The 22,150-nt window shown below is 44.6% G+C and overlaps 1 protein-coding gene and 1 long non-coding RNA gene across 3 annotated transcripts; one reads left to right on the plus strand and one right to left on the minus strand.

Moving 5' to 3' along the window:
• Positions 1-1,860: 1,860 nt before the first annotated feature.
• Positions 1,861-3,304, minus strand: LOC123185908 (zingipain-2). Its single transcript, XM_044597716.1, has 2 exons — positions 2,796-3,304; positions 1,861-2,699 (listed from the first exon to the last, which is right to left on the minus strand). The coding sequence occupies exons 1-2, from the start codon at positions 3,250-3,252 to the stop codon at positions 2,104-2,106; spliced, it is 1,053 nt and encodes a 350-aa protein (XP_044453651.1). The 5' UTR covers positions 3,253-3,304; the 3' UTR covers positions 1,861-2,103.
• Positions 3,305-5,146: 1,842 nt separating this feature from the next.
• Positions 5,147-8,422, plus strand: LOC123190181 (uncharacterized). 2 transcript variants are annotated; one of them, XR_006496206.1, is made up of 6 exons: positions 5,147-5,378; positions 5,482-5,724; positions 6,115-6,500; positions 6,594-6,822; positions 7,275-7,530; positions 7,628-8,422. It is a non-coding gene; the product is annotated as an uncharacterized lncRNA (long non-coding RNA). The 2 variants fall into 2 exon arrangements; XR_006496207.1 differs by having other exon boundaries at positions 5,162-5,378; positions 5,485-5,724.
• The last annotated feature ends 13,728 nt before the right edge of the window (positions 8,423-22,150 follow it).

Below are 22,150 nucleotides of genomic sequence, written 5' to 3' on the forward strand. Positions count from 1 at the left end.
ACACACACACACAAATACTATGTAACATGTGCGAAAAATACACTACTATAGTGCAAAGTCATGTGCATATTTTTTTAACTTTTAATTATCTTTATTCATCAAGAGTAATACCAATGGCACTAATTAATTATTCCTTATAAAACTTGATTATTTAGATTTAGTTATTATTCATTTCATTCCTTCTTTTAAGATAATACCAATGCCACTAACTCGTTCATGCTTAGTAACCTTTTATTTGCAAACAATCGCTATTATATGCTTATTCTTGCATATTTTAAAAAGCACAATTTTTGTTTATATTCTGTGCAATTTTTTCAAACCTTTATTTTACTTTTTTTTTCATTTTCCTTCTTCTTAAAGCGTAATGGAAATATCACCAATTCATTATTTGTTCAAAAACCTCATTATTTGATTTTAATTTAATTAAATTTTCTTTCTTCTTAAAGGGCAATACCGATGCCACTAATTCATTTTTCCATATAAAACTTCATGGTTTTGATATTGTTTATTTTTTATTTTCTTTATTATTAAAGGGTAATAGCAATGCCACTAATTCATTCTTCACTAAAACATGAATATGCGCCTATCAAGTAATAGGCCCCATAACATGAATATATACTAACTATTTTTTATGCAGTGTGTGTGTGTGTGTGTGTGTGTGATTCATACCGTTGTCTAAAAAATCCACTACTATATGCTTATTTTTGCATATTATGAAACAATGCAATTTTATGCCAATCGTGTGCACTTTTGCGTCGTTGTTTGTTTTATGCGTTTTTACATTTTCTTTCTTCTTTTAGGTAATACCAATTCCCTTGATTCATATTTTCTTAGAACATATTCTGTTTTTTGTATTAGCTTTGGTTTTAGTTTTTGTTTAGTGAGTGTTGCATATATGTAGTCCCATCCATTTATCCAACAAAGTTTAGCTCTGAATGGCATGTATGTGTAACCCATCCATGTATGACATGCTCAGGAAATAGCATGCACATGATGCCAAAATGGTGGTTCCTTTCACCCTCCTAAATCTATGAATGGTGCACGGTGAGGAGAAGCAACAAGCATGCATGTATTATCTGACCACGCAATGCACTCCATATTTTATATTTGTATTTATTCTCTTTTTTAGTTTATGTTCTTCTTTAAATTTATATTGCACCGGTGTGGCACTAGTTAATGTTGTATTAGCAACTAGAATATACTTCATTTTATAGTGACGACCTACTAAAAACATTTTTTAAGAAACATAATAGTATGCAAAATTACCGGAGGCTTAAACTATGCATTTTGGCATATGTATGTGACATGCATGCACTCAAATAGCCCTATCAATTCATGAAGCAATGCAACTAAAAGAAGCATTCAGGAAAGCTCATGTGAGTGCACATGATTATCGATTGCACGCGATGCAAAAATTTAACAAGAAACTCACCGGCATGCATGCATGTTCACCCGGACAAGACGCAATACCAAAAAAAAAAGTGAATGACCTAAAATGAGAATTCAGTCACATGTTCAGTAGCCGGTCCCATGATGTTGCAACGTAGCCTATCGTACCATTTTGGTGAAAAAAATGCTCCTGTAATGAGGTAATACGAGACAAATAGATGATGCAGATTTTTGTCGGGTTGTGATAGGAGAAGAACCGGCATGAGAACCTAACATTGAGGAACGTCCGTTTCATTGAACTAGAAAATTTTATTTTCATAATATACAAGCTTCAAAGTTTATACTATTACATAGACAAATGCATCGTTTCTACGACGATCCATGCATGCGTTTAATGTTCATTATTTAAAATCCATTTTTTCAAAAAGATTCGAAATCCATATATACACCATACTGTAGCTAGCCAACACTCGGTGCTGCATGGACTGATGTAGTACAAGTGTTTATCTTCATATACAAGCTTACAACTTTGTGGTGTATTACATGGGCAAATGAATCATTTGTACGAGGATCCATGCTTTATTCAAAACAAATCCGTATATACGTCGTGTACTGCAGTCTGCAGCTGCATGGTATTCAGGTATTGTACGTAAAGCTTAGCTGATAAACCATACTTGATGATGCACGGACTGACTGATGAAGTAGTACTGGTGTTTAAGAGTTGTCCATGGTCGGGTAGTAGGCGTAGGTGGCCATGCCGCAGTTGCCGCCGTTCCCGCGGGTGAGGCGCATGTAGCCCCCCTCGCCCCACGTCGTCCCCCACTGGTTCTTCACCAACCAATACTCCTGCCCGCCGCCGTCCGTCCCGTAGCCCACCACCGTCACGAAGTGGTTCAGGTTCTGCCCGCACGACGAGCTGCCGGTGTACACGCCGCTCATGTAGTGGTGGAAGTCAAGGTCGGCCTCCACGCTCACGGCCACCGGTTGGCTGGCCACGAGCTCCTGCAACGCGCCCTCGTCGCCGTTCAGGCTCACCAACTGGGGTGCGCCGACGGCGGCGGCTGAATTTGGGCTGACGTCGCCGCCGCGGCACGCGCCCTGCTGGCCGATATACGCGTAGGCTGCCTCCTGCTGCAGGCCGCCGCTCTTGGCGATGTAGCTTAAGGCGTCGTTGATGTAGCCGCTCTGGCAGGTGCTGGGGCCGCCGGTGCAGTCGAGCACCTGCTGCTCTGACATGGAGATGAGGTTGCCGGTGGCGATCTTTACGAGCCCCTCCGTCGCCGCCACCGCCGCGAACGCCCAGCAGCAACCTGTACGTTTAAAGATTTATATTCATTTGCGATCTTTGGCCTATGCTACGCCCTTAAACCAAGTATGCATGCATTTCAGGAGCTGCAGATTCTTACCGCAGTTGGCGCCTTGGTCCTTGATTTGGGTGACGGCGCCCTGGGCCCTCCAATCCACGCTGTCCGGCGTGGACTGGAACTGAGCCATGGACATGTTCACAGCGGCCACCGGCGTGCTTTCCTCGCCGCGCCGGTGACGGTACCCGAGCTGCTTCTCCACGAACTCTTCGTTGGTGAGGTCGGAGAACTGGTTGAGCCCGAGAGTGTACGTCCGATTGCCTGCCCTGTTGACAGCATCTATGTGCCGCGCGTTGGCCGCGAACACCTCCTGCCGGCGCAATTTCTCGGCAGCGTCCGTGTACACGCGCCCGTACTTGGCCATCCACCGCTCATGCCGGGCGGCCAGCGCGTCCCCTCGCGCCGCGGCAGCGCTGACAAAGGCGGTGGCGGCCACGAGCACGAGCAGAAGTGCAAGCAGTGTGCCGTCGAGGCGGCGTGAGCTGTGAATCGGCGCCATTTAGCTAGCTAGTTTGCTTGCTTGCTTCTTGCGATGCTTCACGAGCTAGGGAGGGAGGTACTAAGAACGTAGGAACCATGCTGCCCGCTCCTCTATTTATCGCGCGCGCATGGCGAGCAAGACGGGGCATACGAGCGGATTCCATACTTTTCGTCGATGGGTCCGCGGGCGTTCATACGCCGTAGTCGTATGTACGTATTGACTGGGAGTCCATGGATGTTTGTATCGACGACGGTGCTTGTTCTCGTCTCTCTGTATATTCTTCTTCTTTCTTCTTCTACTTCTTCAAAAAAAATCTTGTTTCCCCGATGGCGAGGCAAAGTGCTCTGTCCACATGTATAAACCGTCGCACACGCTTAGAGCTGGAGTAGTACGTTGCTGCCTGATTGAAAATGGCCGGATCGGCGTGCACTCTCCCATATATAGTTTGGCCGATGTATGTGGTCTGGATTACAAGTTTGGCTTATATTTTCATAGGAGAACGACAAAACACATGACTTCTCATTCTATCAAAAAATTATGGTAGATACATCAAATGTACTAGTACAAAGCAAGAAAATGTGCACGGCTAACTTTTTTTTTTATCTTCCAAAAATGATCAGATCTATTATAAAAGTTCACCGGAAGTACAAAAAATCTCAAACATAATAAAAATCCACTACTGATTTGGTACACTCCCGCCAAACACAAGGACGACTCAAATTAGCCCATACCTCTTCATAAGAAACGACATGATGGTCATATTTTATAAACTCTTCACTCGCTGTACATGGAGTAGTGTTTATCTTCCTCTTTTTAACCTTCAAACAATAGGTGCATGAAGTAGAATTCAAACTCCAAACCTCTTGAATCCGTTCCACCCGCTACAAACAACTGAGACAGCTCACTTGTTGTGCCTAATTACTTCTTTTTCTTCTTCTTGTCGTGCATCCTCTTAGTCTGGTTTCATTTTACTTCTTTTTGTTTTGTTTGGTCTTTCTTTTGGTTTTATTCACTTTTTATTTCTTCTTAGTTTAATCTTTTTTTTTTCATTTGCTTAAATTTGTGAATATTTGCTAAGATTCATGAACTTTTTTCAAACCGTAAACTTATTTTTTAAACTGTGATTTTTTAAAATGAATAAATATTTTTCATTTTGTGAAATTTTCTTAAATTCATGAACTTTTTAAAATCGATGATCTTTTTCCAGTTTCACAAACTTTTTTCAAATTCATGAATTTTTTTGTCAATTTCGCTAACTTCTTTGTCAAATTCGTGAAAAAATCAAATGGATGAACTTTTTCAATTTCATGAATTTATTTGTCACACTCGTGTACTTTTTTCAAATTGATGAATTAATTTTTAAACTTGTAAAGTTTTCTTTAACCTCAGGGTGGGTGTCAAGGTGGTAACATGGTCGGGTTTGGTCGGGTCGACCTCAATCAAACCCATGCCCGAATAGACAATCGGGTGCATCGTCTGCCCATAGCCGTACCCATGGGTCTTAATGACCCATGCCCAAACTCACCTGGGCACCGGACCCGAGTAGGCACCTATCGGGTCAGTGCAACAAGGATTATTTTTTCGTTATTTTGTCCCAAAAGAAGACACACAGAGGTGCGCATATACGACCGGAGGTGCGTAAATTTCAGCTGGGCCTATACGACCGGAGGTGCGCATCACGAGCGAACTTGGCGGTACTGATAACGAGATCACGCGGAGTATGTGATCACGAGCACACAGGGTCTCGGAATCTCTCCCGTACGCTATGCCCGTCGTGATTCGTTTTCCTGAACGCACGTGACTGTTGCATGCCCCACTGGCCAACGTGGAAAAAGAATTTTAAAGGTAATATCTTCCTGGACGGTGGGCCAGGACGGCGAGATTTGTGGACGCCGTCGCGAGTTCGCCTCAGAGCCGTGGCTCGAGACGTCAGTGAATTCCTGATCCGTGGATCAGTTTCCAGTAACGACGTCATTGCTGTGGAGTAAATGGAGATATGGGTAGGTGGGGCGAGCTGCCTCCTACCTCCTGCGGATGCCGGTCTGGGTGAACTGAGAGTGGCTCGGCGGCGCAACCACCATCTCCTTAGGTTACGGTGTCTCTGCTCCAGCGCTCATGGAGTTCTTGATGCAGCCGTGCAACAGGTGCGAATCTGCTCGTTTGTGTGCTTGGTCGGACGCGATTTGGATTTGAGTTTGGAGCTTCTGCAAGATCTAACTTTTTCTTACCTTCGATGTGTTTCTGCAGTAGAACCCTCATAGAGGAAGTGGATGACAGCGACGTACCCAACTACCCCTGGAGCCTTTGCATTATCCTGTTTTGTCAGCGGCGGCTGGCGAGCTGCCGGCGACGAGTGCTTCCAGTGTGGAGGCGCGGATCTCTGCGGCGGCGGCTGTAGCACCAGGAGGGAGTGCAGATAGGTCGCAACTCGCAAGTATCTGAACACTCAATAGAGCAAATTGATCCACAGACGCCCGGCTGGACACGGAGGTATGCTTCCCTGGCACACCCCGTTGGTACAAAATTCTGGCTAAGTTGTTCGAGTACTACTAAGATTTGGGAGTCCATTCAGCAGGCGGATACCGGTGGTTCTGGTACAAAATAGTTTAATGTCCGTGGAATCCATGCAGAATGCATTACAGGGAAATTGATTATAGATTAATGGGAATGGGGATGGGAGATGTATTTGACATTACAAGTAGGCATGGTAGAAAATCAGTCGCTGAAAACACATAATGGATAAAAGGTGACATATTGTGTTCTGGGACATCATTTGAAAAATGCATGCAAATTCATTGCAGGCATGTTGTAATCTGGAATGCTCTGTTTTTTATTTTGAGTAACTAATTGTGCATGCACATTTTTTTGATAAAAAATCAGGGTCAGGGTTGGTACTGCAGCACCAGGCCGTGCCCCCTGCCCGGGTAGGATGGCAACATTGGAGAAATCAGTGTGCGTGTTTGCCGAGTCCCCCAGTGACAATGTGATTATGCCAAAGTTAGGCATCAACTTCGATACGCTTGGAGAAGCCTACGATTTTTACAATCTGTATTCATGGGAGAAAGGATTCGGCATTAGATCCAGTGCTTTCCCGTAGCGGCGATAGTGCACACAGTAAATGCGGAAGTTGGGCGCTGAGAGCAGCTGTCTCCTACCTCGCGAAGTTAGATCTATCATTCTTGAAGATGGCGAAGCCGTAGAGGAACCTCCTGCGGGGGACTGGGTGCTTCGGCGAGCATGGAGTTCTTGATGCAGCCAATAAATAGGTACGGATCTGCTCGCTCTTGCTCCATTCGCCACCGTTTTTATTTAGGTTTTCAGGATGATTTGATTTCTCTGCCGGCTATTTGTGTAAGCAGCAGAATACTGCTAGAGGAGCTAAACAACATCGCCATGGAGCCTGTTCACTACCCTGTGAGGACACCCCCGGTGGTTGAGCTGCTGGCCACGACGACCTCAAGTGCAGACGGCCAAATCTGTGCTGACTGCTGAGGGTGCTGCTCCAGAGGCAGGCAGTGCAGACAAGGCTCAAGGTTCAGAGCACTCCATGGAGCAGGTGGATCCGAAAACTCCAGGGTGGAAGCAAAGGTATGCAGATTATGATTGGAAGAAACTTCATTTGCATTTAAGCACTGAGGTGTCCCTACGATTTAAGCTGCAGTATAAAACAGTACTTATTAGATTCATTTACGCTGGATTGTTATCGGTTCACAAGCAGATGGTGTACGTCCAGAATAGAGATTGTGTAAACAGAATTAAGTCTGCACGGATTCTTTGTTATTGTTCCACAAGCAGATGTATGTCCAGAATTGAGCTTGTGTAGAAAGAATTAAGTATGTACAATATTATTTATGCCATGACTAGTGAGAATGATAGACTTGACTGAATTCTATTGCAAACATGATGCGTAATAGAGATTTACTGGAGGGTAGTTATGTCATATGGAGATATACCTAGAGCTGGGTGTGAGCTACATTAATTTAATTGATTTAACTGTGAAAGGTTACTGAATATGTTTACATATTTGCTTGGGCTTCCAGAGTGCGGGTTGGTGCTGCCACGCTAGGCAGAGCTCCATGCCCTGATAGGATTACAGCACTGGGGAAATCAATCCGGCAATTTGCAGAAGAACCAGGTGATTGTGCCGAAGATAGGAACACGTTTTGACACACTTGGTGAGGCCTATGATTTTTACAATTTATATTCGTGGGAGAAAGGATTCGGCATTAGATACGAAAAGAGCAGGGTAAACGTAAACTGGACAAATGCATGAAAGAGATAGTCTATGGTTGCGCGGTATGCCATTGTGTTTGCAATGTTCTATAATTTTCTAGTTCACCATGTGGAAGTTGTGATGAAGTTAACTGAATTTGACTTATCAAAATTTTAACAGGGGAAGCAAATAGTTGAAAATACTCGGTCTTGCCGCTGTTAATGCCCTACTCTCATAAGATTGTTGCGGTTAAAGGACAACGGGAGCATCGATATGAGCACATACATTCATTGTCTCCCACGTACGGACAGACAATACACTGGCCATCACACAAGCATATCGACGTGTACATCAGAGGTCTCGTGAAGCAGCTGTGGCAAAACAATGACAACTTAGCGAGAATGGGGATGTTGTGAACCAGGTTCACCCAGAAGGCGCTGAGATGGGACAGGGAGGCAGAATGCCTACTGTTATGAGGAAATGAGGACCGATGATAACACTTCAGCCAATCAGTCGGGTGATATGCTGACAGGCTTATTGCCTCCAGCTAAGAGGAAGGATGTGGGAAAGCCTACGACAAGCAGAGAGAAAGCACTGTATGATGGACTGAGTAAGATGACAAGATTATGCATGATTTTCAGTGACAAGCACACAAACGGATACCCTGCCCTGATCGTGGGGATGTACAAAAACAGCCTTGGAAGCCAGGAAGATGCAAGAATTGTGGCGTTGAAGGCCATCGTCGATACAACTACCACAAAGTGGCTGAGCTCAGGCTGAAGAGCTGATCTGATCTTGTTTTGTTTAGCTGCAGCACTCTGCTTGCCAAATTTTAAGCTGCCTTGTACCTGAGTACTAAGTTGTGTTCTTTCTGAATAATTAGAACTTGTCTGTACAAAGTCTGCATTGTAAAATGGCTGTGCTTTGTGTTCCTTACTGATATTATATTATTATTTGATCTTCCTGTGTTGCTGATATTATTTGATCGTGGTTCCTTACTGAACTGTTTGGCACATAGTATGTGTTGTTTACGTATGTTTCCTGCTTGACTGATTAAGAACTTTCTGTGAATTATCTGTCTGCATGAATCTAAATATACATGCTAGATTTGATGCCTGGAGGTGGTGCCTGATGAGATGTTCAGATACATGCCTGGAGGAGGTGGCAGCTAGCAACCGCTGAACCGGTCTCAGATCAGCAATCATCTCGGTGCGGCGGTTCAGCGTTCACTCCACCGCGAACAATCCAAGTGTTGATCAACACACCACAGTCGGATATGGAATGAGCAGCAAAATCTCCTCCTGGCCGGCGGTGGACGATGAAGCAAACATGGTGGAGAAGGGATGGGGCTGATGGCAGTGGCTCCGGTGGCATAGAAAGCAACGGCAAACTGGATTATGAAGACAACTGAGCGTGTTGGAGAAGATTAATAGCTCCAACGGCAGGACACATTAAATGAGATCGGCGCCGGCGTTAGTACAGAATCTGCGTCGAGACGGCCTATATCGTTTGACTCCTTCTGATCCGCATTGGAGATGCCTGACGACGTAGCGGGAGCTGCATCTGACTTGTGGGCCACGGGCCATAATAAAATAAGAGATACGTAAATTTCAGCTGGGCCTATACGACCGGAGGTGCGCATTACGAGCGAACTTGGCGGTACTGATAACGAGATCACTGCTGCTCGGGATCACAATAACACTTTCGACACACAGACGACTACTCTACTGCTCTGCTGTGGTTATCTTATATAGGCGTCCACCCCATCATTTTGTACTGCCATGAGCGAGGTGGTACTAACCTCATCAGGACTACCCTTTTTTTGAGGATTAAGCCAAGTCTTTATTCATCAAATTTCATAAAGTGTGGGATACAAATTGGATTATGAAGTTGACTAAACCAGACATAACGCCTATGATCGAGACTAAGAACGTGCTTAGCTAAACTATGTGCTTCATAATTCACAACATAACTTTTGAAAGTAAAATTACAAGTAAAAAATTACGCTTGAACTTCGATTTCATTGATGATAGCTCCATAGCTTCCCTTTGAACCTTTGATGATGTCATTCACTGCTTGCTTGCTGGGAGTCAGAAGCTATAACAAAATTCTATAGATGCAGGCCTGTCGCTCGCGCCAGTGCCTCCCTGCATGTGATCACCTCAAGAGTAGCATTGTCATATAATCCAATGATTAGTAAGCCTGAACTCTCCAAATAGTTTCCTCCACTATCTTTGCACACTGCTACAGCCTTACCTCCGCGGTCCATCTTAATTCCACTATTTTTTATTTACTCCAAAATAATTCTCCAAAAATCACCGTTCAATTTTGAGAATTTTTATTTCTGCACAAAAACAACACCATGATAGTTCTACTAAAAACAACATCAGTTCAAATTAGTTTCACTCAAATCATGCAAATTAGAGGCAAAAATAAGAGCAAAGGTGTCTGAAAAGTAGATACGTTGGAGACATATCAACTCCCCCAAGGTTAACTTATTGCTTGTCCTCAAGCAATTCAGTTGACAAACTGAAAGTGATAAAAAAACTTTTACAAACTCATTTGCTCTTGTAGATGTACATAAACATAGCTTGTGATCAAATTTCAACAAAGATCAGAGTAACCATCTATATGATAACAATTAGAAGCCACATTTACTCATATTAATAACATAACCAACTAGTGAGCAATAATACTATATCCATTTTATGAGTTATCCCCAAAGGTGTTACCACAAATAAGAATACATATGGGAGCACCAAAAAACAATGGACAAACAAACAAAAATGATAACTACCCCTGGATCATGGCAAGTGCTTGTTCATACTGGCCACACTTAGACACAACCATGGGGCCAGAAAAGGTCAAGTGTGAACGTTGGTTTGGGTCGTGGGGCGAGAGCAGTGCGGAGCAACAACGCGATAAATGTCGGCATCACTCGGTTGAGGCGCATCCCTTCGCGCCAAGCTCGCTGCACATATGGACCCGATACAATTGAGAAATCAGTTAGGTCTGAGCATTCTTAGCTGTAGGTCCTTATCACGCGTGGATCCGAACCCGGGTCCTTTCGCCTCACTTTGATGCCATCGGTGGGAGGCTGTTACCAGTGTCTCGCGTGGGAGGCTGCTCTCAGCATTGGCCGACCAACATGTATTGCTGCCAGAATTGGGTACAATATATTTTAATAATATTTAATTGTATAAAACATGAGTTTTTAGATTAAAAATATGAGAACTGAAACTGAAAATACATATGATTTAATGTATTTCATTATTGCATAATATACAAAACTATTGAATCTAAGTGGTATAATCATTTTGATATGCACTGTTGCATGTTAGCTGAGCTTTTTCCCCATACATGGTTGTACATTGATGTAGTATGTTTGCATACTGAGATAAATATGTTAGTGCTGATAATCTATTTACTTATATAGGATATGTCAAGTTCTTCCCTTTGCCCCTCTCTCCCCTTCCTTGCCTCTACCCTGCCTTTGCAACCGTTAATTAGTCATTCCCCCTTGGCTCCTGCAGCTTCACCACATTGTCTCGAGTGGCCCCTCTGGTGCTCATACCACGAGTCCCGTCAATTGATAATTCTAGGTAAAACTTCCCTTTTTGGTCACTTTCAGAAGTTATAGTTCCAAATTTTGAGAATTCTAGACCAAACTTTCAGAACTTTGAACGTTCGGAAAATGTGAAAACCTACAAAAGTTTCTCATTCAAAAGTTTAACAATTTTTAGAACTTTTCAAAATTCAAACTTTCATAGCATTCAAAATAAGGAAATTTTTGAACTTCCTGAAGAACCATCTTCTCGGAATTTGGCCATCCACCACTTGTGCCGGGCGGCTAGCGCTTCCCCTCGCACCGCGGCAGCGGTGACAAAGGCTGTGGCGATGACGAGCACGAGCAGAAGTGCAAGCACTATGCATCGAGGCGGCATGAGCTGTGAATCGACGCCATTTAGAGCATCTCTAGCAGACCCCGCAAAAAGCCCCGACCCACACAATAACCGCCAAAATGCGGGTCGGCACGGAAAATCCCGCCCGAACAGACCCCGCAAATGCGGCCGGCCCGCAAAAGTTTTGAGAGACGCGACAAAAACTTGTCCCCAACCCGCGAATACGCGGGTTTGACCCTCCCTCCCCCCCGGCCCATCTGTGCCCTGCATATAGCGGGAGCGGTTGGTGGGGAGGATATTTCAGCCCGCACTTTTCCCCACCAACCATCTCCCCTCCCCCTCTCGCCCCGCCGCCGAGCCGCCGCCCAAGATTCCAGCGAGAGTAGCCGGCGGGAGCACGCCGAAAGGCCGCCACACGCACGAGGTTGCCCTCCGCCCCCCTCCTGCGTCAGCGGGCCGGAAAGTTGCGGATTTGCGGCCCTTCATCGCGGGCGACCGGATTTGGCTTTTCGGCCGCCGGTGGGTGCGCCAAGCGATGGAATGGTCGGGGAGCATCTCGCGCAGCCCCGGCAAGGTCGCATCGCCGCATGCAGGTACAGATTCGTCCTCCCGCCGCCGTCGACGGTTTGCGGGTACGGATTCGGCCGGCCGTCCACCGGGCTCGGCGCTTGCGCAGCGCCTTTGTGGCTTGCCGATGCCGCTCATACAGTGCGACGACTGCACACGGACAGTGCTGCAGCTAACGTCGGGCACGCCGAAGCACCCCGGATGGGTGTTCTTCGAATGCGAAAACGACCGGGTACATGCTGTTTTCATTTGACTCATTTTGATAGCTCATCCTTTGGTTCAATTGCGGTAGCTCATTTCGAACATCATGATGTGTGTGGGAAGATGGATGCTCATTTTGGTTTTGGGAAGGCGAATACATTGATTTATTGATAGAAAAAAACTTAATAGATGTTCGTGCACTCCTTAGTAGAATCGAAGGCAATGATGCGGCTGCATGTGCAACTAGAGGGGAAGCAACGTCTATTTCTTTCGAACCAAAGATGAAGAAAGAAGAATGCAAAATCAAGAATTCACAGATCAACAATGAATGCATGGAGAAGATATTGGTCCAACTAGTGGGAGCAGTTATGGAAGTTGGAAATCTTCTAAAATGCATACTTGTGGTTTTTCTTTTCTTTGGTCTTACTATTCTAGCAAACATTTGGTGATGTCTTATGTATCTAATATTGTTGAAAAAGTAAAGAAATGCATTATGTTGGGTCAAATTGAGATGCAAATTTAGGTTTTCCGGGCCAGGGGGAGCGGTGCCAGACCAGACCCCGCAAAGCCGACCCGTAAAAAAGCATATTCCACGGATATTCTTTTTTACGGGTCCGTTTTATGAGGTCTGCATCTGCGGCTGTCCGTGCTAGTCTGCAAAATCCTTTTTCATGAACTGCAAATGAGTTTCGCGGGTCGATGGGATGTGGGGTATGCCAGAGATGCTCTTATCTAGCTAGTTTGCTTCCTTCTTGCGATGCTTCACAAGCTAGGGAGGGAGCTACTAAGCACGTAGGAACCATGCTGCCTGCGCTTCTATTTATACACGCGCGCGCATGGCTAGCAAAACGGGGCACACGAGCAGACGCGATGGATCCGCGTTCGTTCATACGCCGTAGTCGAACGTATTGACTGGGAGTCCATGGATGTTTCTATCTGACGGTGCTGTGCTTGCTCTCGTCTCTCCATATCTTCTTCTACTTCCCGAAGGTTTTTCTTGTTTGTATCCGAAGGTGGTCGCTCTCGTCTCTCGCATGTATTCTTCGTCGTCGTCTTCTTCTGCTTCTTCGAAGATTTTTCTCGTTTCCCGGATGGTGCATATACCGTCGCACACGCACAGAGAGAGCTGGAGTAGCACGCCAGTGCTTGCATGTCCACTGGCACAAGCATATAGCTAGTTTGGCCGATGTATGGTGTCTGGGTTGCATGCTCCTCTCATTTTCGTAAGAGAACGGAAAAACATACAACTTCTCATTTTATTAAAAATTTGTGATACATACGTCAATGCATAAAGCAAGAACATGTGCACGGCTAACTCCTGAAAATGCTAGTATGACCGAGCTAACTTTCATGCATTTTCCTGCGTGTCAGCCCTAATTTTCTTTCTAGGTGTGTTTAAAACTCATCTAGATGTGACTTTTTTTTTGCGGTGCTCATCTAGACGTGACATAACTTATGTCACATCTAAGTATGGCATAAGCACCAGCTCACCCTAAAACAAGCCCACCCCTCATGTTTGTCTGTTTGTTTGTTTTTCTTTCTTTTTTGGTTTACACCCATCAAAGTATATTTTTTTCTCATTCTGGTTTTAGTCGGTCGGGCCGGAATGGCCGGTTTCAAAGAATTCAGTCATTTCAGGGTTTTTTCATCCGGAATTATTTAAACGCATTTTAAATATTTGTTTTACTACAAAATAGATATTATTTAACACACGACATACATGAACTGGTTCGTGTTCCAGCGGCCTCCAGACGCTACTCACTGTTATTTTTCTTTGTTGCATGGTAATACATGTCTCATTCATATTATAAAGAACAAAATACAAGTCACATAAGGATCGACATGACAAAACTTGAAAGATAGCAGAACATCTCTGAGCTTGACACCAACACCCGTCACCTGCCTCTGGCACCACCACAACAGTCACCGAAGAAAAGAATGACGGATCACCTCCTCACCCGAGCTCGACGCGGCTTCATCGTTGATATGCAGCTTTGCGGACCTCCATGGTGGCTCACCAAAAGTGAATCCCTTATTATTGAACGAATCAGACCACGGCAACCTCGGACACGCCATCGGACTCCAGTTCTGGCACCCCACAATGACTAATATGCCGAAGGAGGAAACCATACCCAGGGCCGGCCTTGAGGGGAGGGGAGCAGGGGCGGCCGCCCCGGGCCCCGAACATCCAAGGGTCCACCTCCCAGGTACTTCCAAGAGGACATGTTAAAATCCATGTAGATGGGGGTATGTCCCATGACGGGCGTGTTGGAGCCGCGGCAGCAGTGTGCAAGGATGAACATGGTCAGTACCTCGGGTCCTCAGCAATTGTTCTACCTGGGGTTATAAATCCTACAATTAAAGTCCGTTTCTTGTCGTGTGGCCTTGGCATGTGCGGCTGATCTATCTTTGGATCACTTGGTGATTGCATGTGACTGTAGGCCGATTGTGCATGTCATAAAAAAGGGATAGGAGGCCCCCATATCACAGTCGTCAAGGAGATAAATAATAGAAGAGATTATTTTGCTAGTTGTGATTTTGTGTTTGAAGGTCGTGCTTCGAATCTAGGGGCGCACAATCTTGTTAAATTTTCTGTCTCCCTTCCACAGGGTCGTCATTTGTGGCTTCTATCCCCTCTTGACCCTTTTTGTATCCCTATGAGCATAGTTTCTAATTAATAAAGTATGGGATCCCTAAAAAAGGTACACTACACAAGGTTTTTTTAGGGGAAACATGCTTTATTAATCAATCGGTTGTAGTACCGGAATTACAGAAGTGTCATGGGGGTTGAGTAGCCACAAGTGGCGCCCCTCACCTAGATATAAAGCATGTTTAGCAAGTCTATGTGCTTCCATGTTGGACCTTCTACCTTCAAAAACAAAGTACAAGAAACAAAATCGCTCGAAGCAGCTACAATTTCATGAACTATTGGTGCAATTGGCCCCATTCTACTGCTACGAATATCAGTCACCGCCGTTTTGCAATCCGAAGCAATCCTCAGTTGATGTAGCATGAGATCCTTTGCCAGGGCTAGGCCTCCCGACAAGCAAGCGCTTCTAGAATCATAGGATCCGTTAAGCCATGTAATACAAGAGCTGACGAACCCACGTATAGACCTGCATCGTCACGGCACACTACAGATATGGCACCTGTCTGCATGTGCTTGTCCACTGCGGCATCTACATTAAGTTTGTGATGCCCGGCTGGAGGTGGAATCCAAGTCCTGTGTACCGCCGGTGCATGTGATAATGTGTTGGGTTTGTGCCTTGGTGAAACAATCTCAAGCTCATCCCAATAACAGTTTATAAACAGATGAGTGGACATTGGACTTTGATGTTCGTCCTCATGAATCAACTTCCGGCGTGCATTCCAGACCTATAACATCACCACTAGTCTAGTGAGTTCCACATGTGATACTGATTCTAACATTGCAAAGATCCAATTTTTCGGGTCTGGCTCCGCTGTAGCTAGCATATGTTTTTTTTGCGGGTAATAGCTAGCATATATTCCACGAGTTCCGCATCAGATAGCACCCACACGCATCGAGCCATGGAACAGAGGAGGAATGAGTGCATCCACGAGTCATCTGCCTCACATAATGCATAGGTTGAAGTAGTGGACATATGGCGATGGTGCCTCACATCTACTGTAGGGAGGGAGCATTGAGCAAGGTAGTCTACGACAAGAAGTTCGTTGTCGGTCGTTCGGTCTTTTTTTCTTTCGATCCCAGTAGCAGCGCATCGTAGACTAAAAAAAAGCAGCAGCGCATCCACGTTATACTGAGCCTGGCCCAGCGCACGGGCAGCACGCCATGAGTTGCTTAAATTGTTAGCCACATTTGCCACATTTGCCTAACTTGGAGTATGTTTGGTTTATAGCTTAAGGTTGCCACGCCTAACCTTAATCATGTCACAACATCTTAGGCATGTATTTGGTTTGTTGCAACACTTGTGGTTTGCCATACTTTTCTAGCTACATGGTCCACATGTCATAGGCCCAATTGTTTGCCAAATCTTGCCACATTTGTGATGGCCATTTTGTTAGCCACACTTTGTCTAAGCTTAGTTGTGACAAAGTTAGTCATGAACCAAACAGACCCTTGAATTGCTCAAATTGTTAGCCACACTTTGGCTTGCCTAAGTGAATTTTGCCACACTTTTTGTGTCTATGACATGTGGGGTTCATTGCTCGTAAAAAAAATTTCTTTCCATAGATGTGGCTAGAACCAAACACCCACTTAACTTGGTCAAACTTGTCTAAAATGAGATGTGACAAAGTGTGGCAATATGTGGCTGAAGACCAAACAAACCCGAAGTCCTCCAGGAGTCCAGGTAGTAGACGCCCATGTCTTGTTTTTTTTCCGCCGATGACGCCCATCGCTCACATCATACTTCAATCCCTCCCTAGCAAGGCAATCGCTGCCGACATACTACGGCGATGAAGGAGTAGCACACAAGCAGGCTTGTCGTCAGGCTCCGGTAAGGAATGCTTCCATACTTTTCGATCTAATATCGTTAGGTTGTGTTATTGTATGGATTTTGAGATTTCTACCCTTCTTACTCACGGCAAACGAAATTGCTGTCACCGTGAGCAGGATTTCCCCTTGATATTCAAAACAGGAGCCGTGACATTTGTTTGATTAAGGATTATTTACCGACAGCACCGTTGACTCTAGTAGCAAATTAGATACGTGCTAGTCAACAGGATGTGTTTACCCTAGTCAGGAGGCACAATATTTTTTGTTAGTTCACTATGATTTACCCTTAGGTAATTTAGCAAATGTCAGCAGTACAAAATATGTCGCGAGCACATTTTGATTCCAAGTAATCTTTCCCTAATTAATTTTATTTTATGTATCTGTCAATGTTCACTAGTCAGAATCCATTTTTTCTAAAAGATTCGAAATCCATAGATACACCGTACTGTAGGCTGTAGCTAGCTGCACTAGTAGAAAAGGGGGCAAAGGTCCAGGCCGGGTCAGCCCATTAGTCCTGGTTCAGTCCAGAACCGGGACCAATGGTGGCATTGCACCCGGTTCGTGAGCCCAGGGGCTGGCCGGGCCACGTGGGCCATTGATCCCGGTTCGTCTGGACCTTTTGGTCCCGGTTGGTGGGACGAACCGGGACCAATGAGCCTCGCTCCTGGCCCACCACCATTGGTCCCGGTTGGTGGCTTGAACCGGGACCAAAGGCTCCCCTTTAGTCCCGGTTCATGCCACCAACCGGGACCAATGAGGTGCCTATATATACCCCCTCGCGTAAAAGCAGAGCACACTGCTCTGTTTTTTCTGGCCGAGGGGGAGAGGGCTTGGTGGTGCTCTAACTCACCTCCTATGCACACAAGGTGTTCGATGGAATGCCCGAGCCACACTATTTAACCTTTCTCCTCTCCAAGCTCGACCTCCAAGCTCCATTTTTCTCAATATTTGTCTAGGTTTAGCGGTCCGTCACGCCCCGCCCCCATCTTCACCGCCGTCGATCACCCGCGCCGAGCTTATCGCCGGCACCACCGTGGTGAGCCTCTTGTTCTTATCTTCTTTCTGAAAGGAAAAAATATTCTTACTTGTATGTTTACATGGATACTTGTATTATTTTCTTATTTTTATTATTGCATCTTATATAGTGCGATGGTTTTGGTATCCGCCCCCGTCGGCCCTCGTCTTGTCTATGATTCGGATGTGGTATATATATTATCTTTATAACTATTGGTTTATTTATTGTTTATGAAAATTATGCCGACCAACGTGACATAGATTTTATTTATGTAGGATGTATGTGAATCGGAAATTCCAATCGACCCTATTGTCGAGAGGTTAAATTTAGTTGAAGAAGAAAACAATTTTTTGAAGGAAAAAATAAAAAAAATTAAGGAGGAGAAGATGATATTGGAGTTGCATGTTGCGGATGTCGTTGATGATCACAAGATCAAGATGGATGCAATGCGCTTGAAGATTAGAAAGATTAGAAAATATGACATTCATACCGAGGCTTGGTATCATTATGCCGTTGGATCAATTGTTACCTTGGTTGCGATTATGATCATTTGTTTTTGCATTGAAATGTTTTACATAGTATGTATGGTTTAATTAATTAGATGCTCTGGAGAGCTATATGTTGTTAGATGAGAACTATGTATGTACTTTGGTTTTAATGTGATGATGAACTTCTATTAATTTGGATACTTAATTATATATAACACACGCAGATGAACCGGTAATGGATGTACGGTGACAGACACACCTCCGAATACATTAAGGGCGTGCATGAGTTTCTCGATGCGACTGAGGCAAACAAGCAGAATGGTTTTATGTGTTGTCCATGCACTGAATGTGGGAATACAAGGTCTTACTCTAACCGGAAAATCCTTCACTCTCACCTGCTTTACAAGGGTTTCATGCCACACTATAATGTTTGGACGAGGCACGGAGAAATAGGGGTTATGATGGAAGACGACGAAGAAGAAGAGTACAATGACAACTATGTGCCCCCTGAATACGGTGATGCTGCAACGGGGGGAGCTGGTGAAGATCAAGAGGAACCAGACGATGTGCCCAATGATGCTGCAACGGGTGAAGCTGCTGAAGATCAAGAGGAACCAGACGATGTGCCCGATGATGATGATCTCCGCCGGGTCATTGTCGATGCAAGGACGCAATGCGAAAGTCAAAAGGAGAAGCTGGAGTTCGATCGCATGTTAGAGGATCACAAAAAAAGGTTGTACCCCAATTGCGAAGATGGCAACACAAATCTCGGTACCGTACTGGAATTGCTGCAGTGGAAGGCAGAGAATGCTGTGGCTGACAAAGGATTTGAGAAGCTACTAAAAATATTGAAGAAGAAGCTTCCAAAGGATAACGAATTGCCCGACAGTACATACACAACAAAGAAGGTCGTATGCCCTCTAGGATTGGAGGTGGAGAAGATACATGCATGCCCTAATGACTGCGTCCTCTACCGCGGTGCATACAAAGATCTGAACGCATGCCCGGTATGCGGTGCATTGCGGTATAAGATCAGACGAGATGACCCTGGTGATGTTGACGGCGAGCCTCCCAGGAAGAGGGTTCCTGCGAAGGTGATGTGGTATGCTCCTATAATACCACAGTTGAAACGTTTGTTCAGAAATGAAGAGCATGCCAAGTTGATGCGATGACACAGTGAGGACCGTAAGAAAGACGGGAAGTTGAGAGCACCCGCTGACGGATCGCAGTGGAGAAAAATCAAGAGAAAATACTGGGATGAGTTTGCAAAGGACCCAAGGAACGTATGGTTTGCTTTAAGCACGGATGCCATTAATCCTTTCGGGGAGCAGAGCAGCAATCATAGCACCTGGCCTGTGACTCTATGTATGTATAACCTTCCTCCTTGGATGTGCATGAAGCGGAAGTTCATTATGATGCCAGTTCTCATCCAAGGCCCTAAGCAACCCGGCAACGACATTGATGTGTACCTAAGGCCATTAGTTGAAGAACTTTTACAGCTGTGGAATGGAAACAGTGTACGTACGTGGGATGAGCACAGACAGGAGGAATTTAACCTAAAGGCGTTGCTGTTCGTGACCATCAACGATTGGCCCGCTCTCAGTAACCTTTCAGGACAGACAAACAAAAGATACCACACATGCACACACTGTTTAGATGACATTGAAAGTATATACCTGGACAAATGCAGGAAGAATGTGTACCTGGGCCATCGTCGATTTTTTCCGACCAACCATCAATGTCGAAAGAAAGGCAAGCATTTCAAAGGCGAGGCAGATCACCGGAAGAAGCCCGCCATGCGTACCGGTGATCACGTACTTGCTATGGTCAATGATTTATACGTAATATTTGGAAAGGGTCCCGGTGGACTAGCTGTTCCGAATGACGCTGAGGGATACACACCCATGTGGAAGAAGAAATCTATATTTTGGGACCTACCCTACTGGAAAGACCTAGAGGTTCGCTCTTCAATCGACGTGATGCACGTGACGAAGAATCTTTGCGTGAACCTGCTAGGCTTCTTGGGCATGTATGGGAAGACAAAAGATACACCTGAGTCACGGGAGGACCTGCAACGTTTGCACGAAAAAGACGGCATGCCTCCGAAGCAGTATAAAGGTCCTGCCAGCTACGCTCTTACAGAAGAGAAAGAAATCTTTTTTGAATGCCTGCTCAGTATGAAGGTCAAGACTGGCTTCTCATCTAATATAAAGGGAATAATAAATATGTCAGAAAAAAAGTTTCAGAACCTAAAGTCTCATGACTGCCACGTGATTATGACGCAACTGCTTCCAGTTGCATTGAGGGGGCTTCTACCGGAAAACGTCCGATTAGCCGTTGTGAAGCTATGTGCATTCCTCAATGCAATCTCTCAGAAGGTGATCGATCCAGAAATCGTACCAAGGCTAAGGAGTGATGTGGCGCAATGTCTTGTCAGTTTTGAGCTGGTGTTCCCACCATCCTTCTTCAATATCATGACGCACATCCTAGTTCATCTAGTCGACGGGATTGTCATTCTGGGGCCCGTATTTCTACACAATATGTTCCCCTTTGAGAGGTTCATGGGAGTCCTAAATAAATATGTCCGTAACCGTGCTAGGCCAGAAGGAAGCATCTCCATGGGCCATCAAACAGAGGATGTTATCGGGTTTTGTGTTGACTTCATTCCTGACCTTAAGAAGATAGGTCTTCCTAAATCGCGGTATGAGGGGAGACTGACTGGAAAAGGCACTCTTGGAAGTGACTCAATAATATGGAGGGACGGATATTCTTGGTCTCAAGCACACTACACAGTTCTACAGAACTCTACCTTGGTGACCCCGTATGTCGATGCACACAAGAACAATCTGCGCTCCAAACACCCGGAGCAGTGCGACGACTGGATTACATGTGAACACATCAGGACTTTCAGCAGTTGGTTGGAAACACGTCTCAGAGGTGACAACACTGTTTGTGATGAGCTGTACTTGTTGTTCAGGGGACCATCTTTGACTGTATTGACTTACAAAGGATACGAGATAAATGGGAATACATTTTACACGATCGCTCAAGATCAAAAGAGCACCAACCAAAACAGCGGTGTCCGCTTTGATGCAGCAACCGAGAGCGAAAAGGACACATATTATGGTTACATAGTGGACATATGGGAACTTGACTATGGACATGATTTTAAGGTCCCTTTGTTTAAGTGCAAATGGGTCAATCTGTCAGGAGGCGGGGTACAGGTAGATCCACAGTATGAAATGACAACAGTGGATCTGAAAAATCTGGGGTACATCGACGAACCGTTCGTCCTAGCCAATGATGTGGCACAGGTTATCTATATGAAGGACATGTCTACCAAACCGAGAAAAAGAAAAGATAAGGAAGCGAACACATCATACGATGAGCCAAAGCGCCACATAGTTCTTTCAGGAAAAAGGGATATCATGGGAGTGGAGGGCAAGACAGACATGTCTGAAGATTATGAAAAGTTTCATGAAATTCCTCCCTTCAATGTCAAGGCTGACCCAAGCATCCTGATAAACGATGAAGATTATGCATGGTTACGGCGCAATAAGCAAATGACACAAGCGAAAAAAAGTGAAGACTTTCTCCCGCAACTATTATGATGATACCATGCCAACTTTACAACACACGAGTATGCTATGCCAACTTTTTCAGAGTTCATTTGAAAACTATGAATTTAGGTTGAATTTTGTCTATAGGTGCATCTATGTTCATTTTTTTAGTAAAGTTAATCACAAACTTGTGATTCACACAAATTTCAAAGAATTCAAATATTAACTATTCAAATTTGAAAACCAATGGCACTAACAGAAAGTTTATAATTTTTCTAAAACTAATGACACTAACAGAAAGTTTATAATTTTGCTGACCTAAAAGCAAAAAGAAATAAAAAATAAAGCAAAAAACAAAAGAAAATAAATAATGCATAAAACAAAAAAAATCTGGAAAAAATAAAAATAGCAACAATAAGTATTTTTTTGTAAATAGAAACAAAATAAATAAATAAAGCAACAAAAAAAACTAAAAAAGTTTTTTCAAATTTGA

Source organism: Triticum aestivum, chromosome 2A, assembly GCF_018294505.1.
Source record: "Triticum aestivum cultivar Chinese Spring chromosome 2A, IWGSC CS RefSeq v2.1, whole genome shotgun sequence".
In the NCBI taxonomy this organism is placed as follows: domain Eukaryota; kingdom Viridiplantae; phylum Streptophyta; class Magnoliopsida; order Poales; family Poaceae; genus Triticum; species Triticum aestivum.

Excerpts from the sequence above, each read along its gene's own strand:
- LOC123185908 (XM_044597716.1), bottom strand. The coding sequence starts at position 3,252 with ATGGCGCCGATTCACAGCTCACGCCGCCTCGACGGCACACTGCTTGCA. Across the intron at positions 2,700-2,795 it reads GGACCAAGGCGCCAACTGCG|GTTGCTGCTGGGCGTTCGCG; the intron begins GTAAGAATCTGC and ends TTAAACGTACAG.